Raw genomic sequence first — 22,224 nt, forward strand, 5'->3', positions numbered from 1 at the left:
GACACCAGACTTCAGTGCTTTCTCGATATTTAATACAGTCGGCAGATTGTTCTCCAGAATTAATCCAATTTACCTCTGACTATCGTAGACTTTATTGAAATTATGTAACATTTATAAATTCTTTATGACCATGTGTGTGCAGGTATCAATCGCATAAAATTAGAGTTAAGAATTATTTCTAACCGCTGATTGCACAGTTTTCTGTGCAGAATTCACCCCAACACAGCCAAAGACCGGGGCGTATAATTAGTTTCAACAGCTTTACAGAAATAGAATTATGCCTCTGCCTTTCATTACTTTTTATTAAATTATAATTTAATATTTAAATAAATGAAATTCATTAAATTTATTTCATAAAATTATTATTAAGTAATCATTTCATTAAACAAATTAATTATATTATAATATTAATTAAAATGTTAAGCTTGCTTAATTTATTAATTATAAGATCAGTTAACATTCTTTATTTGTTTATTGATATTCATTAATTATTATAATATTTAAAAAATAGATTTGAATTAATATAATTACATTTATTAATTAATATTACAATGAATTAACATTTTAACCAGCAGAATTACCGCAGTTATTAAACAAATGGCGGCAAATAAATAAAATTTTGCTTTTCTCAAATTATTTATTTCTCATAGTATCCCTATTTTTAGGCGCGTTATCATTTATGATGCGCCTATCTTCACCATGTCCATCCGTCCACGTGTAGCAACTCGATTCCCAGTGAATGGATTGTCATGGAATTTTATGTTTGCTCCTTTTATAGATTTGTCGACCCATACCAAATTTCATTAAAATCAGAACAATCTTTGAAATCTTATTGTTTCTTTATCCGTCAGTCAGCAGGTAATAGTTCGCCTGTCAGTGAATGGATATTCGTTAAATAAATAAATAAATAAATATATATATATATAGGATGTGTGTGTGTGTCACATGGACTATCCATATATTGTAGTGGAAGCACTGAATACTCTGTGTTGCCATGCCCTGGTTGGAGGAATGAATGGGCAATGTGACTGGTGCGCAGAAACGAAATACTGTTTTTCGCATAAAATTCGTTGCTTTTTTTTGACCATTTTTTGTTATAAATCATGAATTATTACTCTTTGCCAATTTTGTTGAACTTGTTTTTTTTTTGAAGATAAATCATAATGAACAAAAAACATCCTAGATAAATCCTCTAAATGTTTTAGAATGTTCACGTGAGATTGACAAAGTTGAGTACAACATCTGCAAAGGCGCACAATTACCAATCTAAGTTCAGAAAAATATCCCTTATTAGAAGTGGAATGCAGGATTAATAACGAATATAGTATCTCACAATTTCTCTACTTTCTGTTAAGAACATGGCCTCCATGAAATAAGAGCTTATACAACGATGATATTAAAAATCCTGAAGCTTTTTGAAAACCAAATCAAACCTCATGGGTTGCAAGGCTTCAGAACGAAAGAAGTATCTCTTTCAAACAATTTAAATAACACAGTTAACGGAAGCTTATGGACAACATCGAGTCTGATCTAAATAGATTATCCTCACTTTAATTCTGATATCTCGCCATGTTGTATTTTCTATGTTTATTTTATTTTTCAATACATAAATGATCTGCTAAGTTCGTTTATGTAGATTAAAACCATCTGAGCCGTTTACCTTTTTGAGACTCATTTTAATCGGCACAATTGAACTTCCAAGCTGTTTTAGTAAATTTAATGTCGTGATATTTCGATTTTACCATGATATAAACTTGATCATCTCCATCTGTTTTAAATTATGTAAAGCTCCTTCAATACTCTCTCGCAAAATACGCTTACAACTAAATATTTCTAAGTGTGCCTTACGAAGGATGCGAATCTTCCTCTGAGACCATCTGAACTCAACTCAGAGTGCAATGATCATTAGAAATTCTTAAACTCAGAAACAGATTCGAATATGGGAATTTTCAAAAGTTTCGGCGTAGCCACTACAGTGCTACAAAGGAATAAAGTGAAGTTTAACGAAAACTTCGAGTGAGATTCACAAGATAGGGTCAGTTTTTTTTTCCCTAATGGACAAATGATTTTTATATGAATATTAATCGCACCTACGCAGGAGATGAATATTAGGGATGTACTCCACTAGCACATACTGCCGTATAGGGTGAAACTGATAGAGTAAATAAATAAAGTAGAGTCTAATAATGCTAGGGTTAAAATTGTCATTAAGGCAACCCAAAAACAATTTCATTGTCCATAAATTGCACGTGTTCGCTAGTCGATTTTCTTCTTCTGCTAGACGAAGAACCCTAGTTTCTGGAGGGGAAAACCTCACTGTCCACGCCTGAAACCGACTAACTCAGCCACGGAATGAAAAAAAAGACTCATAAATAAATGTCACACTAGGATCACCCAGAACATTAGTTTAACTACCCAAGTGTATTACGCTCGTGAATTGAGTGTGTTCTCTCGTTAATTTGTTCTCTCGTTTTGTTTATTTGCAGTGCCATGCACAATGAGTCAATTCGCTTTATTCAAAAGAAGTAAATGAGTAATTTGTATAGCTCTAGGCCACTGTGTCTACAATAAGAACAGTATACTGTAATACAGAAGCAAAATAACCCTCGAGAAAATATTTGTATTGTTTGAGTGAAAATTTTTTTGCTTTTGTTCGAGTTGTTGAAAGAACTTTCATCACACGCTGTTTTCTAGATATGAACTTGAAACTCTTGGACCTTCGACTCAGTCGTTAGCTGTCGAGTTTATATTACGTGCGGGCATTTTCTTTGTTTTGCGTAGGCCTGCCACACACAACTGTCTAGAAATAACTTCAAAGCGGGGTCTACTACAGGCATTCATCATCTGTGCTTATTTCTTAGGCTGAATGATTACTACTAGCAGTAATCACAGCTAGGGTTTGGTAACTGAACAATTGCTAAACAAGCAACAGTTATTTTCTTTATATCCCGTATAGTCACGTATTTGAAAGTAATTAGGAGATGACTTGTTTCTCCGAATTTCGAGGAAATTCTTAAACTTTTTGACTTAGACTAAAAGAATATTTACGACAAACATCAAGAAGCAAAAAAAAAAAAAAAAAAAAAAGAAAAGAAACGCAGGAGTGGATACTCCTGGAAAGTGGAATGCAATTTGGATTTCCATTTCTAAAACTTTCACTTTCAAAAATCATTACCTACAATTGCCCCGAGCCATCCTCGAATAATAGGGGTTTAAAATCCTTTTGAGTCCAAACTTATAAATGTTGATAATCCAAATCAAGTAAGTTTTGTTTAATTCTGAAAAAGGCATAAGAAACTTGAACAATTAAATGACAATGTTTTCGTGATTTGAATGTTTTCTTCAAATGTAGAAAAAAAAAATTCGCTATGAAATGCTGAGAGATTCTACTTTAGCATGTATTTCTTGTGAACTTTTTAAACCTCGTTAAATGTTATATTTTTTCCCCCTTAAAATCTGATTATGCTCGGTTTCACTTTAAACCAGACTCCACTCTGCTCCACGTGCGGATTTCAGATTGGTACACAAAGCGTCTTTAAAATGAATAGTATTATACTCCATGGAGGAAGGGAAAACAACCGACAGCAGACATTTGTGCCCGAGACAGTAAATGCAATTATTTTGCCAGGAGTAAGTAAATTACCCCGTCAAACTAAAGGTTTTGCACAATGGCAGTGAATTTTTACAACTTGGAGAATTTTACGAAAAAAATTGTTCGGCTGTCGGCAAACAGCGTTTACGACGATGGCTCACTGGCCACTTTACACGATTGATCGTTTTAATGTGCGATTTTGTTCGTTGAAGTTACTCCCGGGACTGCTTAGTAACATTCTAATTTCAACTGATGCCACAAATAAAATAAACTACCGGTTTTATTAACTCATATCTTGTAAATTCGAATGAATTCCTCAAATTTCGTTATCTAATACTAAAATTGACAAAACAGATATTTGGACAAATTCAGAAGATAATAAAACCTACCTGTTAACACCAACGAAATACAGGATGCGCAGGTTTTACATCTTACTCTTAGCGTAAATCAATATTCACTCTTACTTTAGGAATTTAAGTGTTTACGCTTAAGTGTCAGATGGGTTTTATATAGAGATAAGAGAACCACCAATTAGTCAGCGTGTTTCTATTACTATTGGGGTGTCCAACCCTCGGCCAACGCTTTCACTTGTGTGACTCGCGGCCATGTTGGCAACTTTCATGCGTTATTAGCATTTAGTAGAGGCATATGATGCAAGGAAACAAGCTTATATAGCGTCAGCCAAAAAAAAACCTTCACATTTCACCCATCCATTCACTCCAAATGTTTGTCTAGTTCTGCCTTGAACTTATTTAAGTTCAAGGCAGAACTAGACAAACTAGATAAGTTTTCGATCTCCACAACGACAGATGGAAGTTTGTTCCAGCAGTCAACCACCAGCTAGCTAAAAGCTAATTTCCGCACATCTATTCTACAACTGTCTTACCTCAATTTGAATTCATGGCTTCTCAAGTGCGTAATCTGAGCAAGAGGAAGAGTCCCATCAGCACTGTGCTTGCTCAAACCATTCAAGGCCTTATACACCTCAATAAGATCACTTCTCTGATCTAATTGAATTCGTAAAGGCTTAAGTTCTGCTGCAATTTGCAGAACTTAAGCCTTTCTTGGTAACAGCAAACTTTTGTTCCATTCACCAATCTTGTTGCCCTTCTCTGTACTCGTTCCAGCAGCTCTACAATCTTCCTAAAATGGGGCACATGCGTCTTCCAAGTTTAAAACTAGCTTGTCACAAAATATACATTTCACATTAACTTTTGAAAATATCAATTTTTAATATTTGATTATTCTATGTTGCTTTCTCATGTTTTATATATCTTCCTCAGAATATAGCATTATTATTATAACTACATAACAGGAATATTATTAGTATTATGTCATAATTGGTGATTTTCGTATTTAATTATTAAATTTAAAAAAAAACTGCAAATACGAACGTGTAAACGATAATTAAATTTTATTTCGAAAAATGCAAAATTAGTGGTAAGGACTTGCAGCCAGCAATCTCTTGCCGCAACCTTCAATATTTGTCTTTTGGATCTCAGCAAAAAAGGTTGAACACCCCTGTATTAACTATTTTACTAGATAATATAGGGTTATCATAATGCAAAGTACTAATTAATGTCGATGAATTAATAACGAATTTCCTCCTTACCTGCCATTTGCTTTTGACGTCATTTGATTTTCCCGAAACAGGACAGAGCTGAAGGGTAGTTGTTATGACCAATAGCACTGCCATGACCTCCTTCAGGTACAATGACGATTGCTTCAGTGATTGCCACATTGAGGTAAAGGAAGTCTCACTCAACACTCGTACTCTGAAAATAAAACATTGGTATTTTAGTACTGTTTTGTTATTTTATCGGAAAACAGAACAATACTTACTGTGCAGATCTATTTTCTCGATTAATTAATAAAATAATTTCAGAATTTACATTAATTATTCAGTTCAACTGTTAAAAGGAAGTATTGTGGAGGCTTTGATGTCAAACAGCACCTACGCCCGTTTGAGAGGTCTGAATTTAATTCTCTTAGTCGGATCGAATCTGAGTATTTTCCGTCACTGCCTACAGGAACTTCTAAAAAGGTCTTCCCAATGCCTTAGGGATCTGGGTGCTTACTCAAAACAACCGAACTCGTTCAAAGACTAGTCAAATTTCTTGATCAAGCTCTGACACTAATTCAGGACTATGGGTTGAAAAACGCCTCCACTTTAAGTCCTGGATTAGAGTGAGAGCTTAATACCGATGTGTATTCCCGTTCGGAATATGTATCGGCAATGTCATATACAGTATATACTTTCTGCCAATATGCCAAATTTTTTGGTCTTTCACTTAATCCCCAGAAGTCAAGCTATCATCTTTTTTCCAAGTCGCATGACGACCTTACTTCCGGAATTAGCAGGAAAGGTTCTGACTCCCACAGACAGTGTCAAGTTCCTAGAGGTAATCCTGGACGCAAATCTCACTTTTAAACAACAAATCAAAGCCCAGCATTCCAAAGCCTTGCGAGCCTTCTGGGGAATGAAAATAGATTTATGCAAATAATCAGGAAATACCTCGAAACGTACTTCTCTAGCGTGCTTTCCTATGCCGTGGAAATTTAGTCTGTCGCACCTCCCAACCAGCCTCAAGAAACTATGAGATCTAGAATTCTGGGTGCTGGAGTGGGCCAACAGGTGGTCTCACCAGATCAACACGACATCCAAATCTGTACTATGCTCCAACTTGCAATACACGCCCGAAGTCCACAGAGCCCATGTGCCGAAAATAAAGGCATTCCTTCATCTGTGTTCATCTAAGCATGATCATATGAACATATGGAACACGGTTGGTTGGCGTTTGCCAGGAAGGCGCCTTCGCATATCCCATCTTTGTGCTCAAGGTCCCAGAGTTTCAATACACTTCCCAAATGTGACTTTGGACACTCAACTCGCTGAACATCAACTTGGACCTATGGTCGATTGACAAGTCATATCGAGATGACATCTTGGGCTTTTTTACTGTATGTAAAGGACAGGTGTGCAAGTGCCGATCCTAGTATGCCAATGTCATTTTATTGCTTAATTTCTAGTCTTATTTTTTTTATCAAGATTGATTCCCTGTTCAGATATTTTGTCTTTAATGGTTACTTTGTAGCTGAACTTTGTATTTTTGTGATTGGTCACTTGTATTATGAACGTTTTAAGATTCCTCTGGTTATCTGTGCAGGGAATCAAAAATGTATACCAGTTAATTTATTAAAGAAATTTATTTTATTATTATATATGACATTAAGGATAGAGTTGCTAGAACGAGTACAGAAAAGGGCAAGATTGGTGAGGGGAGCCTTTAAGCCTTTCTCTTACCAGAAAAGGCTTAAGTTCTGCAAATTGCAGCGTCTAGAGACTAGGCACCTGCGAGGTGATCTGTTTGAGGCGTATAAGATCTTGAATGGTGAAGGGGTTTCTTCAGGTTATAATCTGAAGAAGAGGAAGAATTATAATTAAATTATAATAATTTTTCTAATTATTATTCTAATTATTAAATTAGAATTAAATTATAATTACGAACCTGAGGGGGGCATAAATTCAAATCTAGGACAGACCGTTGTCGAATAGATGTTGGGAATTTGCCTTTAGCCAGCGTGTAGTTGATTGCTGGAACAAACTTCCATCTGTTGTTGTGGAAGTTGATAGCTTAGATAAATTCAAGGAAGAACTGGAAAAATTGATTACTTGTATCAATCTAAAAGAGACGATATTTCATTTAGTAAGAACAAAGGATTTGGCAAGGTTCCCAGAGAATAAAATAGATGAAGCATCTTCTTCTAATAAATATATTATTGTAACTCAAACACTGAAGAGAATGATCAAAGTACAGAATAATCCATAAAAGATTAAATCAAAGCTTGGTTTAAATAAAATTCGAAACGTCGGCTTTTGTCCGAGACCAAAGGAATATTAGTCAAAGGCTTTTGCTATTCTTTGCATCGGAGCTGCACTGCATAATTAAACGGCTAACACACACACACACAGAGAGAGAGAGAGAGAGAGAGAGAGAATCATATCTTCTATTGACGACAGACAAGGTTTGATCTTAACCATCGCTATAACGATGGTTCATGCGAGCATACGAAACAACTTGGCTTGTGACAGGCGGTGTAATTGTAGTTGAGTTTTGTGCGACTTCTAAAGAAATATTTTTCCAACGACTCACTCACCTCAGGTATTAAGTCTGTGTTCATGTAATATTATTATAAGTAAAATAACAGTCTGTTCGATTATGTAAGTTATGACATGCTTAATTTGCTTAAGACAATTTTGCCTGCACGTGATTCCTTAAAGGGCTCGTTGATAACTTCCGACAACTGCACTGGTGTTCAAAAGTTAAGGAATATTCTTCGTTTATTACTTGCATTATCAATTTCAAGGTAGTCGTGTATAATTTTGCAAAACGATTGTCACTGTTTTTGCAAAATTTTGCATATTTTCAAGGTGCAAAATATTTTTGCTGATTGCTTGTTATAAATGGTAGAAGTCACTAGAAATTTTGATTGAAGTCATGATCAATTATAATTCCTTCAACATAAAAAGATTGTTTATTAACAGTAAATGGTATCAGGCTGTAAACAGCAATCTTGAAAGGGCTCTACCTTCGGAAACCCCAGTAGAAAATTCTCTAGGAATAGACGCCTTTATTATTTTGAAGGTGAAATACTGTTTGTAAGAAGAGATGTGAGAAACCGCAAAGCGCTGCCTTGAATCAGTGCGAATATTTCGTAGATATGAAGCAGAGTTGGTATATTGATAATGTCGAAGGCTGCTTGCATATTAAAATAGAAATAATGAAGGCGAAATCCACTTTTTCATTTATTTCCGTTGAAATCCATTACAAATTCATATAATGAATTTGTGGAGGATGAGATAGGATGTGGATGATCGGAAATAGGAGTAGTGTCTATTCTAGCAGTTTAACATTTTAAGAAAATCGGACAAAGATGTTGGACTTCCTTGGATGTCATGATAGTAGAGTGACAGATATGCTGATACGTAAACCAGTCGTCAAGCTTATTCGAAAAATGTAGCCCGCAAGTAGTTTCCAATTCTACATGACATGCACGCTTACTTGCCAATTCAAGTCGCAAATAAATATTCTTCTCGTACTCGCCAATCATATGATCTCTAACACACCACTACTATCAGCTTTTCCACTGAAAAATGTAGGGCTGATGTATTACAACTAAGAATGGTTTTTTTTGGAATTTCACTTTTGTCACTGTTAAATTTGCACTGCTCTTCACGAAGGCGGACTACTAATGTTATTAGTAGGTCCCCCCAGGGTTTATTGCTGAGCCGATTGTTTTCAATATTTATTAATGATATTGATGAAGGTATATCAAGCTTAATGTCTAAGTTTGCGGATGATACAAAGGTTGGCAGGGTGGTTAATGGTAGCATAATGAAAGTAAGCCACTACAACCAGATCTAGAAATATTAGACAGATGGGCTGAAAAATGGCTCAGCCCATTTCTGTTGAAATTTAACATTAACAAATGCAAAGTACTGCACATGAGTAGCATTAATCTTAGATTAACATACAAATGTGTGGTACTATATTCAGCTTAGTGGAAAATGATAAAGACCTGGGGGGTAATTGTGCAGCCAGATATGAAGTTCTCTGAGCACTGCAGGCAGGCTGCCAGGACAGCTCATGGAGTTTTGTCAATGATATACAGGAAATTTGCTAACATGGATAAGAAGTTAATTATGCTTGTGTACAAGGCCCTGGTTAGGCTGCATCCTGAGTGCTGTATACAGGTTTAGAAGCCTCATTTTAGGAAGGATACAGGTCTACTATACAGGATGCAGAGAAGGGCAACGAAGATAGTGAAGGGAACAAATGAATACTCTTACCGAAAAAAGGCTTCATTTCTGAAAACTGCAACGTCGGGAGATTACATATTTGTTAGATAATCTGATTGAGATATGTAAGGCTTTGAATGGACTGAGTAAGCTTGATACTGATGGCGTTCTTTCTCTTGCTCGGACTACACACATGAGTGGAATAAATTCAAATTGATGAAGGATGGTTTCAGCATGGACGTGTAGAAGTTTGCCTTCAACTAGCGGTTCGTTGATGTTTGGAAAAAAACTTCTGTTCTGGTGGAAGTAGGTTGTTTCAATAAATTGAAGGAAGAACTGGACAAACTATTAGCGGGGACAGACAGGTGATGTGGGAAGTTTTGTTTTGGCTGTTGCTATTATAAGCTTGATTTCTTGCATAATTTTCTACTACTAATTTCTAAGTAGCAATTAAAGCGCTGCAATTTGTACACTGCTGACTGAATATCTGGAAAGATTGCACCAGTAATTAACTCTGTACTAGCTGCAAGCGAAACATGGAAGTTTAATAATGGAATAAACATTTTAAATACTATAGTTCAAACCAGATGTTCACAAAATTTCGCAATCGGAAATACTTTCCTATCAAAAACAATAAGCTACTCATTTGATTGAAGAAACTGTTGTAAATGCGATATATGCAAATAATTTGGCCGATAAAGGAAATCAGCAATTAGCTCGGAATTCATTTAAAAATTGTGAGCAGTACGATGATCACCCGAAAAGAGCTAAGAGTTTCAGAGTAGAATTATAGTTACTGTTATATACTGAAAATGTCGACACGTGCTATTACCTAGGAAATAAACATTTCGAAAGTGAGAACTGGCAACGTGCTGAAGGAATGAGAGTCCAAGAGGTGACAATATGCCCCACGAAACGACCATATAGGCATAAAATACTGACTAATTGGAGCCTTGAGATGATTACCTTATTCTGCCATTAGAACTAAGAGTTTGGAACAGCTACAGATAAACCTGTAAGTTGTTCCCTGACATGTAGAGAGCAGCATGCTGTGAATTTTGACGGAAGAGCTGCAATCCGGAAGTTTTCATTGATAAAAACATAGGCATACCAACCAGTGGCATGGTGCAAGGCACAAGGAACTTGGATAGGAATCAATGGAAATCGACCCTATGGAGCGACAGATCAGACTATACGTTCTTCCAGTCTAACGGGTGTGTTGAGGTGTAGAGGCCTAGAGAACGCGTATTACATGTGTATGCTGTCCCAACTGTGAAGTTAGGAAGAGCAGGTGTCATGGTTTGGGGACGTTTTTTATTATTATTATCCGTTTATTTCCATAAGGAAACCACCCCGGGACGGCAAAGTGCCAGGAGGGTGCTAAGTACATATCAGGGTACGAGATACTACGTGCAGTGGGTTACATATACTGAACACGTAGTCTCGTCCCGAAATATTATATACACATTTTATGTTTAATATATACAGTATTTACACATTGATGATTCTGTACATACATTATACAACTGATATATTTACAATTCACTAATAATTCCATCTATAAATTACATATTTACATAACTGTTACAGAAGGTATATTTTTACAGTCAACAAATTATTATTGTTCTGAAAGCAGAAAGTTTCTCTTTTACTCTAAATTCTTTGGTACTTTGCAGCCGGTTCATATTTTGGTAAGTCTATACGAATCCTGGAAGATCTCTTTCCGGTATGTTGCATCCTCACACAGTTTTTCGGCATCTATCTGTAGTGAGTTAAATATTCTCGCTGCATTTGATGGGAAGAATCTTTGCAGGCTACTAAGATTGTTCAGGACTGGACGCAGTGGATTATTTACTTCCCCGCAACGTCTAGCAGTGGCACGCGGTTTGACTAGAATATTATCCAGGACTGGAGCATCCACTCTGCCTGTGAGCATTTGTGCGAGAGTGTGTATGTTCCTGTTAATTGTCCGCTGCATCCAGGGTGTGATGTTAAGGTTTGAGTTTCTCGTGGCATGGAGAGAGTTCGCCAGTCGCAGCGCTTCGAAACACGAATGCTGCGCCCTTTACTGATGTTCTGGAAAGTTATGCATTTATAAATTGTGATAACTTTATGGAAGCGGTCCTTATACATTTCAACACGATAACGATCCCTCTTAGAAAACAAAAAAATTTTAACCTGTGGTCTGAAAGGAATAACATCGGAACACTGCCAGTAACAGAACGCAACCCATGGAAAGCAGAATTAGGGCAAGGCCGTTTTGCTACACAGAGATGGTCCGACCCACTTCGTTACTGCAGAAGCTCACGAATGCTTTAAAGGAGTGGAGCGCATTTCCAACTTTATACTAGAAATTAGTAGAAAAATCTCATGTGGCAAATTGAAGCAGCCAGAGTTGTCAAAGCTGAGCTAACACACGCACGCTATTAACTTCGGTTTATAAAATACATGTTTTTTTACATAATTACCAGGTGTCCATGACTTTTGGTAGAATAGTACATGTTTCCAGGTGTGATTCGTTATTCATTTATTTTTAATCTTTTGTAAATGTAACAAGTCAGCAAATGTAATTGACAGAAAGAAAGCGGGAGTGTATTTTATTATTATTTTATTATTATTTTATTATTATTTTTTTAATTTATAACAGGAATATATAGAAAAGACAAAACATTCATTTGATTCAACAGATCTACAATACCAGTTTATGGCTGGAATAATGTAACTCTTGTGTCCATGTCTCACAATTTCCTTGAAATTCTAAGGGCTTATGAAGTGAGGTGTCATACCTCGAGCTGATTTAAATAAAATAAATAAAAATGATTGCATGGCTATTATATTTATGCAGTATGCTATAGGATGCGCTCAAATCAAGACTTAAAGAAGTGTTCTTTCGACGAATCCCATTACTTGAATATTTTGTAACTGGTATTCTGAAAGAAGAATAATTACAGTAGATCGGAAAGAATCATTAAGAAGAGTTCAAGAAGAGCTTTTCTTCCTCGTTTATCCCTTCTACTTTTGAAACAACTTTCCTTCACATGTATTTTCCGAAAGTTACAATTGACACGGATTTAAGTCTAATGTGAACAAGCATCTTCTGTCTTCCCAGCCTTCAACCCATACCTCACTTCAACCCAAGTACTATGGCTCCTAAATACCTTTCGTGTCGGGATTTTTCATAAAAAATCATTAAAAAGAACCTAAAAAGAAATGGTCTGAAAATTCTAATCGCCCTTATTGTTCATCAATAATGCTTTTAGTTAGTCAAACAGAATAGATAAAAAGTAAGATGCGGGTTTAATGTTTCAGGCTTTTGCTTTCATCCGAGATGTTTTATCTATCTCTCCTCCATACTTCTTTATTTCATGGACCAATCAGAACACAGGGAACTATGCTAGACAGTCTCATTTATTTTTCGATGTTGGTCCTGAACGAGTCCTATTTGTCTTTTTTTTAAAAAAAAACTCTTATAAGCGCAGACAATCCTTCTTGATGGACGCAAGTTTTGTAAGGCAATAACGGACTTTAGATAAAAAAAAAAGAAAGCGGCTGGCTTCTTTTCTTTTAAGTTACGAAACGTGTAATTGAATACAAAAGAGCTTATCGAAAAGTGGAACAAAACTGTTCGCAGACAACCACAAATAAAATTTCAGTTTTTGCCAATGAAACAAAATTGGCATATTCTTTGTATGTTCGTATTAGTTCTGAGGAATCTCAATGCAGGAATTTATATAAATTTTATATTACGAATTCTGTATCAGATTTTTTGTTTCAATATTTATTTTAATTTTGAAAATTTATAGCATTATTATAATAAAGGGCGAATCTGTGATGCGTTTTTTTTTTAATAAATCAAATCAAACTTGATTTTATGTATCTGTAGCAGAAGGATTTAATGCCAAAGTTTAATATCGATAATCTCTGAAAGCAACACAACATGACAGACACTAAGAAAATACATTACACAACTTACACTCTCGGAAAGATTCCAAAAAGAATGGATAAGAAATGATAAAAGAAACTGACAGACCGCATAACTCCATCATTCAGTCTAAAAAGTGTATTTGTCTGACTCAATTCAGGGCAGTGGTTCCGAAGTAGGGATGGAAAGACATGAATATCTGTTGCCTATGAGCTAGCTGTTTATCTGTTAGCAATGGAAAACGCCTTGGAGATACGAATAGCCTCTGGTCTCTGTATCTGAAAATTCCTTGATAGTTATCTGAAATCACTTCGCTGAGATTTCCTTAAATCTTCTGAAACCATTACGACTTTCAGAAGATTGGCCTCTTCTGTGCATGAAATGTTTACTCGTAATGCATGTACGAAATAGATGTATACCTAGAGGTGGCCATATTCAGCAAACCTCCGCACAAGATAATTAGCCACACACAAGGTAGTTATCAAAGGATATCACAAAGAAAATAGAACCAAATAAATCTTCAGAACTTCATTTATAGTAGTAAAAAAAAAGTAAAGTGCAGCCATTATCAACCCACTGCAGGATGGAAGCCTCCTCAACAATTCATGCTGAGGGAAATGGACCATAATCTGCCACGCTGGTCCAGTGCGGGTTGGCAGATCGACCGTATTCAGCAGTCAGGGGCTTGAACGCCGGTCTACTCAAAGAGCGTGTGCTACTGCACTCCCGCTCCTGCCCACTCGGCTACGGAGGCCTTATAGTAGTACACTAGTGTGAAAAACTTAAGGACCAGTCAGGTTTTCACCTGTAGCTTCTCATAGGAGTGGCCTGGATATGGGGAAAAGCATACCAAAGGAACCTCGTGAGGTATAGAAATGAAGTAAACACCGACACAACAACGGAAACAAAACGGTACAGAGGGACTTTATTTAAAAATGGCAACTTAGCACTGGCTGCCATGATACAGATGAATCACTGCCAAAGATGGAACAAAGGGAAGAGGTGGTCCTCAGTAGGAGATATGGTCACTCCTAATGTCGATGCAGGCTTTGCACCGCCTGTCCTTACTTAAAACAAGGTTGTTGATAAGTTCCTGCGGTAACATCGTCCAGTCCTCTGTCAGCGCCATCTTCAGCTGGTGAAGATTTTCTGGTGGGTGTGGACGTACTGCTAGGGGTCTCCCCAGAGTGTACCATATGTGTTCGATGGAATTTAGATCTATGGAACGGGCAGGCCAATCCATACTAACAATGTCCTCGCTTTCCAAAAGCATATCAACAGCTGCAGTGTTGATATGCCGATGGGATGTGGCGTTATCACCCATAAACACGAACTCGGGGCCAATGGCACCTCGGAACAGACGCACATGGGGAAAGATTACCTCAGTACAGTAGCGTGCACCGGTTACAGTACCGCCTTCCAGTATCTGGAGTTGTATACGTTCATCCAAAATAGCGCCTCCCCAGACGAGAACACCTCGACCGACATATCGATCCCTTTCAGTGATGTTTGCGGGTGATACCGTGTGCCAACCCCTCGCCAGATTACCTGAAGTCCAGAATCGCTGCTGAGACTGAATCTACTCTCATCAGTAAAGAGTGCCTTACCCCATTGCGCTGCTGTCCAGTCCTTGTGTTCGATGCACCACTGTAAACGGTGTCTCCGATGGGCACGTGTTAAAGGGACACAGCGTACTGGCCGTCGGGCAAACAGTGTACCTTTGTGGAGTCGCCTGGCCACAGTAAACCGCGATATTCTGCGTCCTGTGCAGGTGGTTTGCAATGGATTCCGCTGTCTGGTGTCGGCCCCTCTTTGCCTGTAGGAGTATATAGCGGTTATCATTGGGCGTTGTTTTTCGTGGACCACCACTGGTCCTTCGAACAGCTGTACCTATCGTTCTGAAGGCAGACCACGCACGTGAGACGATGCTATGGGCGATACCGAACTTTAGAAATAGCGTTGGTCCTTAAGTTTTTCACACCAGTGTAGTACTGGTAGTAGCAAATGACGCAAGAAAGCAAGCTTATATAGCATCAGCAAAAAAAATAAATAAATAAATAAATAATAATAATTACACCACACGCTTCCTCATCCACATCCTCAAAGAAATTGTCTAGTTATTCCTTGAATTTATTCAAACCATCCACTTCCACAACAGCAGACGGAAGCCTGTTCAACGATCAACCACCTGCCGGCTGAACGCAAACTTCCGCACATTTATTCTGTAACCATCCTTCCTCAACTTATATTTATGACCCTCATCTGTTTAATATCAGTAAGAGGAAGAATGCCATTCACATTCAGTTTTCTCAATCTATTCGAGGCCTCAATCAGATCACTCCGCAGGTGCATAGTCTCCGAAAGCTGTAATTTGTAGAATCGAAGCCTTTCAAAGTAAGAGCACGCTTCTGTTCCCTTGACTGCATATCTAGAGGCGGACAAATGTAGATCTGCGTTCCGGCAGATCTACAATACTCAAGATGCAGCCAAGTCATTGCTTTATGCAAAAAGATAATCACCTGCGTATCCCTGCTAGCAACGTTTCTGTATATCATTAACAAAACTTTATTAGCTGTCATGGCATCATATGCTCAGCGAATTTAATGTCTGACTGCTCAGTTATACCGAAATCTCTTTCATTCTTCCCTACCACACAGTTGATAAGTTACTTCAGAGTAACTTGTATGTAGTAGTATAAACTCATACTACCCATGTGCATTTGTCACTGTTAAGCTTCAACTGCGATTCTCAGAACATCGACCCAATTTTCCTAGATCTTGTTGCAGTAGCTCACTCTGATGACTGTCGTTAACTCCTCTGCCAACGTATGTATCATCTGCAAACTTAGACATTAAGCCTGATACACCTTCATCAATATCATTGATAAATATTTAAAACAATGGAGCGCCTCCGTAGCCAGGTGGGAAGGAGCAGCAGTGCGTAGCGCACGCTTATTGGTTAGACCGCAGTTCGAGCACGTTACCACCAAATACGTAGGATGCGGAAAGGTCAGGGAATGACCACCACACATTTCAGGAGCAATATGGCCTTAATTGTTAATGCTCCTAAAAACCAAATAACAAACAAAACAATGGAACTGAAACATGGGAAACTCCACGAAGAGCAGTGTCCTTTGAAAACCACACTGTTATCTTCCACTTAACCATCCCTTTATCCATAGCAGTAACTTGCTCTTAATGCCATATTGTCCCAGTTTATACAAGTCTTGTGTGCAACAATATCAAAGCCTCCCTGAAATCAAAGTATTTGATATCATAATTATTTTTTGCATTCAGTTCCTTGGTCACTGCATCATAGTAACCCATGAGATTGGTTAGACAAGACCTCCCCTTAACAAATCCATGCGGTGACTGCAGTAAAATTGCATTCTGTCCAGATGGTCCTGCATTACTTCTTTAACCAGTGACTCCATTATTTTCCATTGAACAGATGTGAAGCTAACAGGTCTGTAATTACTCGTGTCACTTTTTGATCTCTTTATGAATTATGGATACATTCGCACATTTCCAGTACACAGAGACCTACCCGAATAAAAAGATGCTCTCATAATTATGACTAAAGGCTTAATTACATCCTTTGCTGCCTGTGGTGATTTTAGCTCTGCTGGACCCCTTTCTGTGCTATTGTTCTATGTTCAAAAATCAGTTATGTCACTGTGTCCATTTTGCACCCACAATTGCACATTGGCAACTGCCGGTATTATCTGCATGGAATGTCAACACAACAGAAAACATGCTTTTAAGTAATTGCCCACTAATTACGAAACCGAAAGGAACAAGTACTTAAATACGAATAATCTAGCCATAAGAAGCATAAAAAAATAAATAATAAAACTGGTTAATTTGCGTGTATTGCTGTGACAAGGCAAAAAAAAAAAAGTTTCAAAGAAATTGATACTTTATATTTAGCGGATGCGTGCAGTAAAACTGGGCCACTGTAATCTTAGTGAACTTAGCTTCGCCGTATTTTTAGAGTGGAAGAAGCATGTAATGAGAAACCTGTTTACATGAAAGTAATGGTTTAGTCATGGTTTTACTGCGCAGAACAGATAAAATTGTAAAAAAAAAAACCTAACTAACATAAGACTAAATCGAAATAAAGAAGAGTTAAACTACTAGATTAAGATAAAAGTATGATTCACCACCAATAGGACCATGAGTTAATATGTTGAACCCCAGTTTAAGGTCATCTCTGTGCGAAACGACTTGGTAACAACATCAAAATGGTGTTGAAAAGTGAGCGAGAAATACTGAATCATTCTTGTAACAAAAATTTCCTCAGTTCCTATACAGTCCTCTGTAGGCAGGGGATTGTACTGACCAATACACCTTTCGGTTCATCTAACGAATGTTCGGTGGGATTGTAATCCGATTATTAGGCTTGCAACGACAGATACCCGAAGCTTTCCATGTACACCAAACCATTCTTTAGCACACCTCGTGCGATGAATAGCCGCAAGGTCATATTAAAAAGGAACGTACTTCCTCCAAGGGTAAGCATGCAACATTGCCGGGTATACCTGATCTACAATGATGTTCACTTATTCTCTGGTGTTCACGATCGCCTCCAGTGGGATCAGGAGACCAAGGGTATGGCACTAAAACATTCCCCACCATCACACCTTTTCCAGCAGCGTATAGTGTTTGTACACAACATGAAGATTCCAACGCCTCTTGTAGTTTCTTCCATATGTGCACTCATCCATCAGTGCCCAAAAGCATAAATCGGGACTAATCGGACCGCATGATATCTTCTGTTTTCGTGTGACCATCGTTTGCGTTCCTGGCTTCCAATACAGCTGCATTTTCCGGTTGGTGTCCTAGATCAGTGGCTTCCGTTAAAGTCTCCTACTCGCGCAGTGAATTCTTTGTAGGGTTCTTCGCATGGTGCGAAGAATCATGCCAGTTTTGCCTTGTGAAGTTCCCACAATAAATTCAGAGGTTAACTGTTTGGGGACAACTGCACGATTATCCGCTCAAATGTCGAACGTCTCGCTCCGTCACTTTACATTTTCAGTCAAAGTTGTGCCTGTGTTCAGGGATGTTTCTCGAACGTCACGCTTCGTTAAAAACCAAGTGACACTAGTTTTTAAATGCTCTCCTCTTTACTGCAGCATCTGTTAAATGCGCACAGAATCATTCCTCATTGGAAGTCTGCCCGTTCCCCATTGCTGACAAAATAATTTGGACATTAGTTGGGTCACAAGGCTTTATAGTGCCGTCCTACACACTTCATCCACCACGTGACCTCTTAGATGTTGCAGATCGTTCCAGAGAACTCAAACCTCCATGGTTCTAATGAAGTGGCCAAGCAGTCTACAGGATGCCTGAAAAGTCTAAAATCATAGGGAAATACTTTATATACAAAATAATTTAGAATTTGTTTTAATGTCTCGAAACATGCATGCAATCGAAACCTCATGCTTTGAACAGAAAATTAATTTCAATTGTAACAGATTTTATCCAACTTCCTCCGGATTCAGAGTTTTAGGACATCATGTAGATCAAGTTAAGTTGTTAGCGTGTCATTTTTTTATCATTTTAATTGGAAATTAGTTCGCTGGGTGAAACAGAAAACCTCCTCCTCCTTCAAGCCACACATGTTTATGAAGAGTAGTTTAAGCAATAAAGCGTCGAAGAATTATCTGGACGAACCAGTAAATTAACTCAATTTATTTTTAACATCCTTTTCTAGAGAGTAAAACCGAAAGGTATTAGGTGATCAATATTTTTGCATTCTATCGTATACGTAGGACAAGCGTAGGCATGACAGTCGACAGAGGAACTTATCGTTTTTTTTTTACGCTGTGGCCGAGTTACCGATCACAAGCGGAGGGTCCATGGTCTCTCCCACCTCACGCAAACAAAGCATATCGACCAGATATGCTTATCTTGTGTGATGAATAATCCCATGTCCACTGCACTGCACCGACAGTATAATGGACACAAGTCCGGCTCCGTGTGACTAGGAGCGGGTGCCGGGTAGCAGTTACCCTGATGTTGACTGCCCCCTGGTGGCTAAGTGGAATGAGTATAACATTAACACACACACACACACACTTACACTTGACATAAACCTAACATCTTTTTCTCAGGCCTGTTTTACGTTGTACGTTTAACTAAGTCAGCAATATTTGGTGAATTTTGGCCACTAGACATTTGTCCGTCTTTGGACAAATGTCTAGTGGCCACCATAGGCCATAACATATACGCACATAACCTCATTTAATGATATACTAACACCTGGAGAGTTTAGTTACCTCTAAATAACCACAAGCAGACAATTTTAGGATTACCCGAACCGAATTTCATGCACCCATATGTTTAATGTAAACCGCGCGTGTTCCCCGGTGGGGTTGCCTGTTTGTTGCGCAATAAAAACAGGGACAAAACCTCACTATGAGCCCAATTAATTCAGACACAGTGTGACAAAAGCCCATTAAAGTCACCTGATGACCGCAGTTACAGCGGATCAGAATAAACAGCCATCGCAATTATTTAGTATAAAATAACACAGCAACTGGGTTGTTTGAAATTTGCACCATGGCAACCAAGGCCGAAAAGCATCAGTGAATCGCCTTTGTAAATAGTATCGCAGATTCTGATAAGTTTGTTTTTTGCAAGATGAAAACTGAGTTTTTGGGAGTAACTAACCATGCAACTCTCGTCCAGCAGCAGTTTATAAGCGCGACCACATTAAAAAAGATGTCCTTGTGATTCCAGCCTGGTAACTAAAATTTGGTATTCTGAATACTATGTTTGAGCAAACTGGAAATGGAGTGTGCAGAATGTACCGTGGGAGATGTGCAAAAACAAAATAAAATTTTGAAATTATTGCATACTTGTACAAACTTATGTACAATTTTACACGATTTTGTACAAGACGTTGCATTTATGCTTCTTTGTCCTTACTCTATTGATCATTTCACTCTGGTCTCAAAATTAAGTGATGCGCTTAATTCACTAATGCGGAAGTCGAATTGAATCAATAACTTTCCACAAATGTTCCATTTAAACTTTTACATTCTTTGATTTTTATATTTTAAGTTTTCTTAAACGGCATGTAGTAGAAAAGTGTTCAGTTATTTGACATACAGCAATACCCATTGGATTCAAAAGGATTTACTTATGAAAAGACTGTCTGATAATTATTTTTCTTACATTTTTCGAATTTGTTCCCCCTTTGTAAAATTTAAAGAACAAATCTATAACGAATCCAAAATAGTTCGTGAAAGAATCGTCTTGCAGAGTGTCCTTGTTCTTTGTCCAACTGAAAAGAACTTCGACTATGCAAATGAATGGCTAGACATGGACAGATTTTAATACAAAGCTGCAAAAAAGGGAAAGGTTTAGGTTGATTGCACCAATTATTTCAGCCATTAGTTACTAAGTTAGTTTATTCTCAAGAATTCATGAACGCTCAGATTACTTCAGTACAATTACTTCCGTTTCGTTTGCAATATTTTCCTTAGATATTTACATTTTAAAGCATACTGACGTCGAGTGGTGTGACAATTATGAGTATTTTCATGATGGAATTCGATAACAACAGCAAACTATAGTTGCATGCCTGAAGTAATCGTTTACTAAACTCCAGAGGAAACACTCTTGTGATGATGTACATTGCTTATAAATTGCATTACAATGTTTCGTGACCGCCCCAAAGGTCAAAAGGCGTAACAATTTCAACGGTTGACTTACTTCTCTCGCACTTTTGGCAGACTACATCGCCACAAATGCCAAGTTCTATTTTATATAATTTGAAATTATAACTCATGAATGAACGTGAGTAATAATTTTCACGCATAATTATGAATAATCCAATATAAATAAATGCCCGTGCGCAGACAAATATGCATTTTGCGATATCAAAAATTTGAAATACGTGACCAAATGCCCATGCCTATTTTATTATACAACTTTTCCACATTCATATGCGAGCTGAAGATATACAGTTTATGAGAAAATATAGTGCATGGGACTTACGTTTGTTATTTCATTATATTACATACACTTTTGAATACACTGGCGATATTCGAGTGTTTTTATCCTTTATTTTATAAACAACATTTCGATTTTTGCGATTTGCTGCTTAATTCAACAGATTCTATTCAATGTATTAAATTCAATATAGATGTCGTTTTGTACTTATTTTTAAGAAAATTTCTGGGAATTTTATCATTTTTCTATTCAAGCCTTTTATGTGCATTTATTCGAACGCAGAAAATCTTAAAATTGAGGATGATGGTTTTTCAAATGATTCTATTAGATATAATCGCAGACTTGAGAAAAACTACGTTAACGCCGAGTGTATATTGTTACATCCTTGAGTTCATTAGTAGAATAAACATTCTCCGATATGCATTCGAACATTGAGTAAATATTGGAAGAGAGAACTTTGACTTCGCAATATTACGATGAACGTAAATTGCCTTCAGGCGTAAAATTTCTTGATAGCGTCTAAAGTGGAAATAACGAAGGTAAATAAATCCAGAAACCAAATTATTGGGTGCATTCAAATTGGAACAAATTTGCTACTATAGATTTGCAAAGCAAACGAACGCCAGCTCCATGGATGGTCTAAAGAAGCCAGATCAGATGAGTAGAGATAGAATGAATCTTTTAATGCGTTTTATTGGTTTTCGACAAATTGGTTTTTATTGGTAATGAAAATCGGTGACTATTTTTAAGCATTCAAGAATTTATTCGATATATCAAGTGAATCTTTCTCGCACTTTTCTCCATTTTAAACGGGTAAATAAGAAAATGACTTTAGTAATTATACCAGTAAATCTTAACCCTTCATTGATGACGCTGAACGTTTCTTCCTCTCGAAAGATTATTTTTTTTTGGTTGAAGGTTTTTTCATCAACCTTTTTTCCAAATTTTT

At 37.3% G+C, this 22,224-nt stretch overlaps 1 protein-coding gene across 2 annotated transcripts in view; it reads right to left on the minus strand.

Moving 5' to 3' along the window:
• Positions 1–22,224, minus strand: part of LOC150089627 (U-scoloptoxin(11)-Sa2a-like) — a 169,915-nt gene that overhangs the window by 42,722 nt on the left and 104,969 nt on the right. For both annotated transcript variants that reach the window (XM_090368694.1, XM_090368695.1), the window contains exon 2: positions 5,205–5,367. In XM_090368694.1, the coding sequence (XP_090224820.1) occupies positions 5,205–5,367 (163 nt within the window). The remainder of the gene's footprint in view (positions 1–5,204; positions 5,368–22,224) is intronic.

The sequence above is a fragment of the Mastigoproctus giganteus genome, chromosome 2, assembly GCF_048544385.1.
Source record: "Mastigoproctus giganteus isolate SK-2022 chromosome 2, ASM4854438v1, whole genome shotgun sequence".
Lineage (NCBI taxonomy): Eukaryota > Metazoa > Arthropoda > Arachnida > Uropygi > Thelyphonidae > Mastigoproctus > Mastigoproctus giganteus.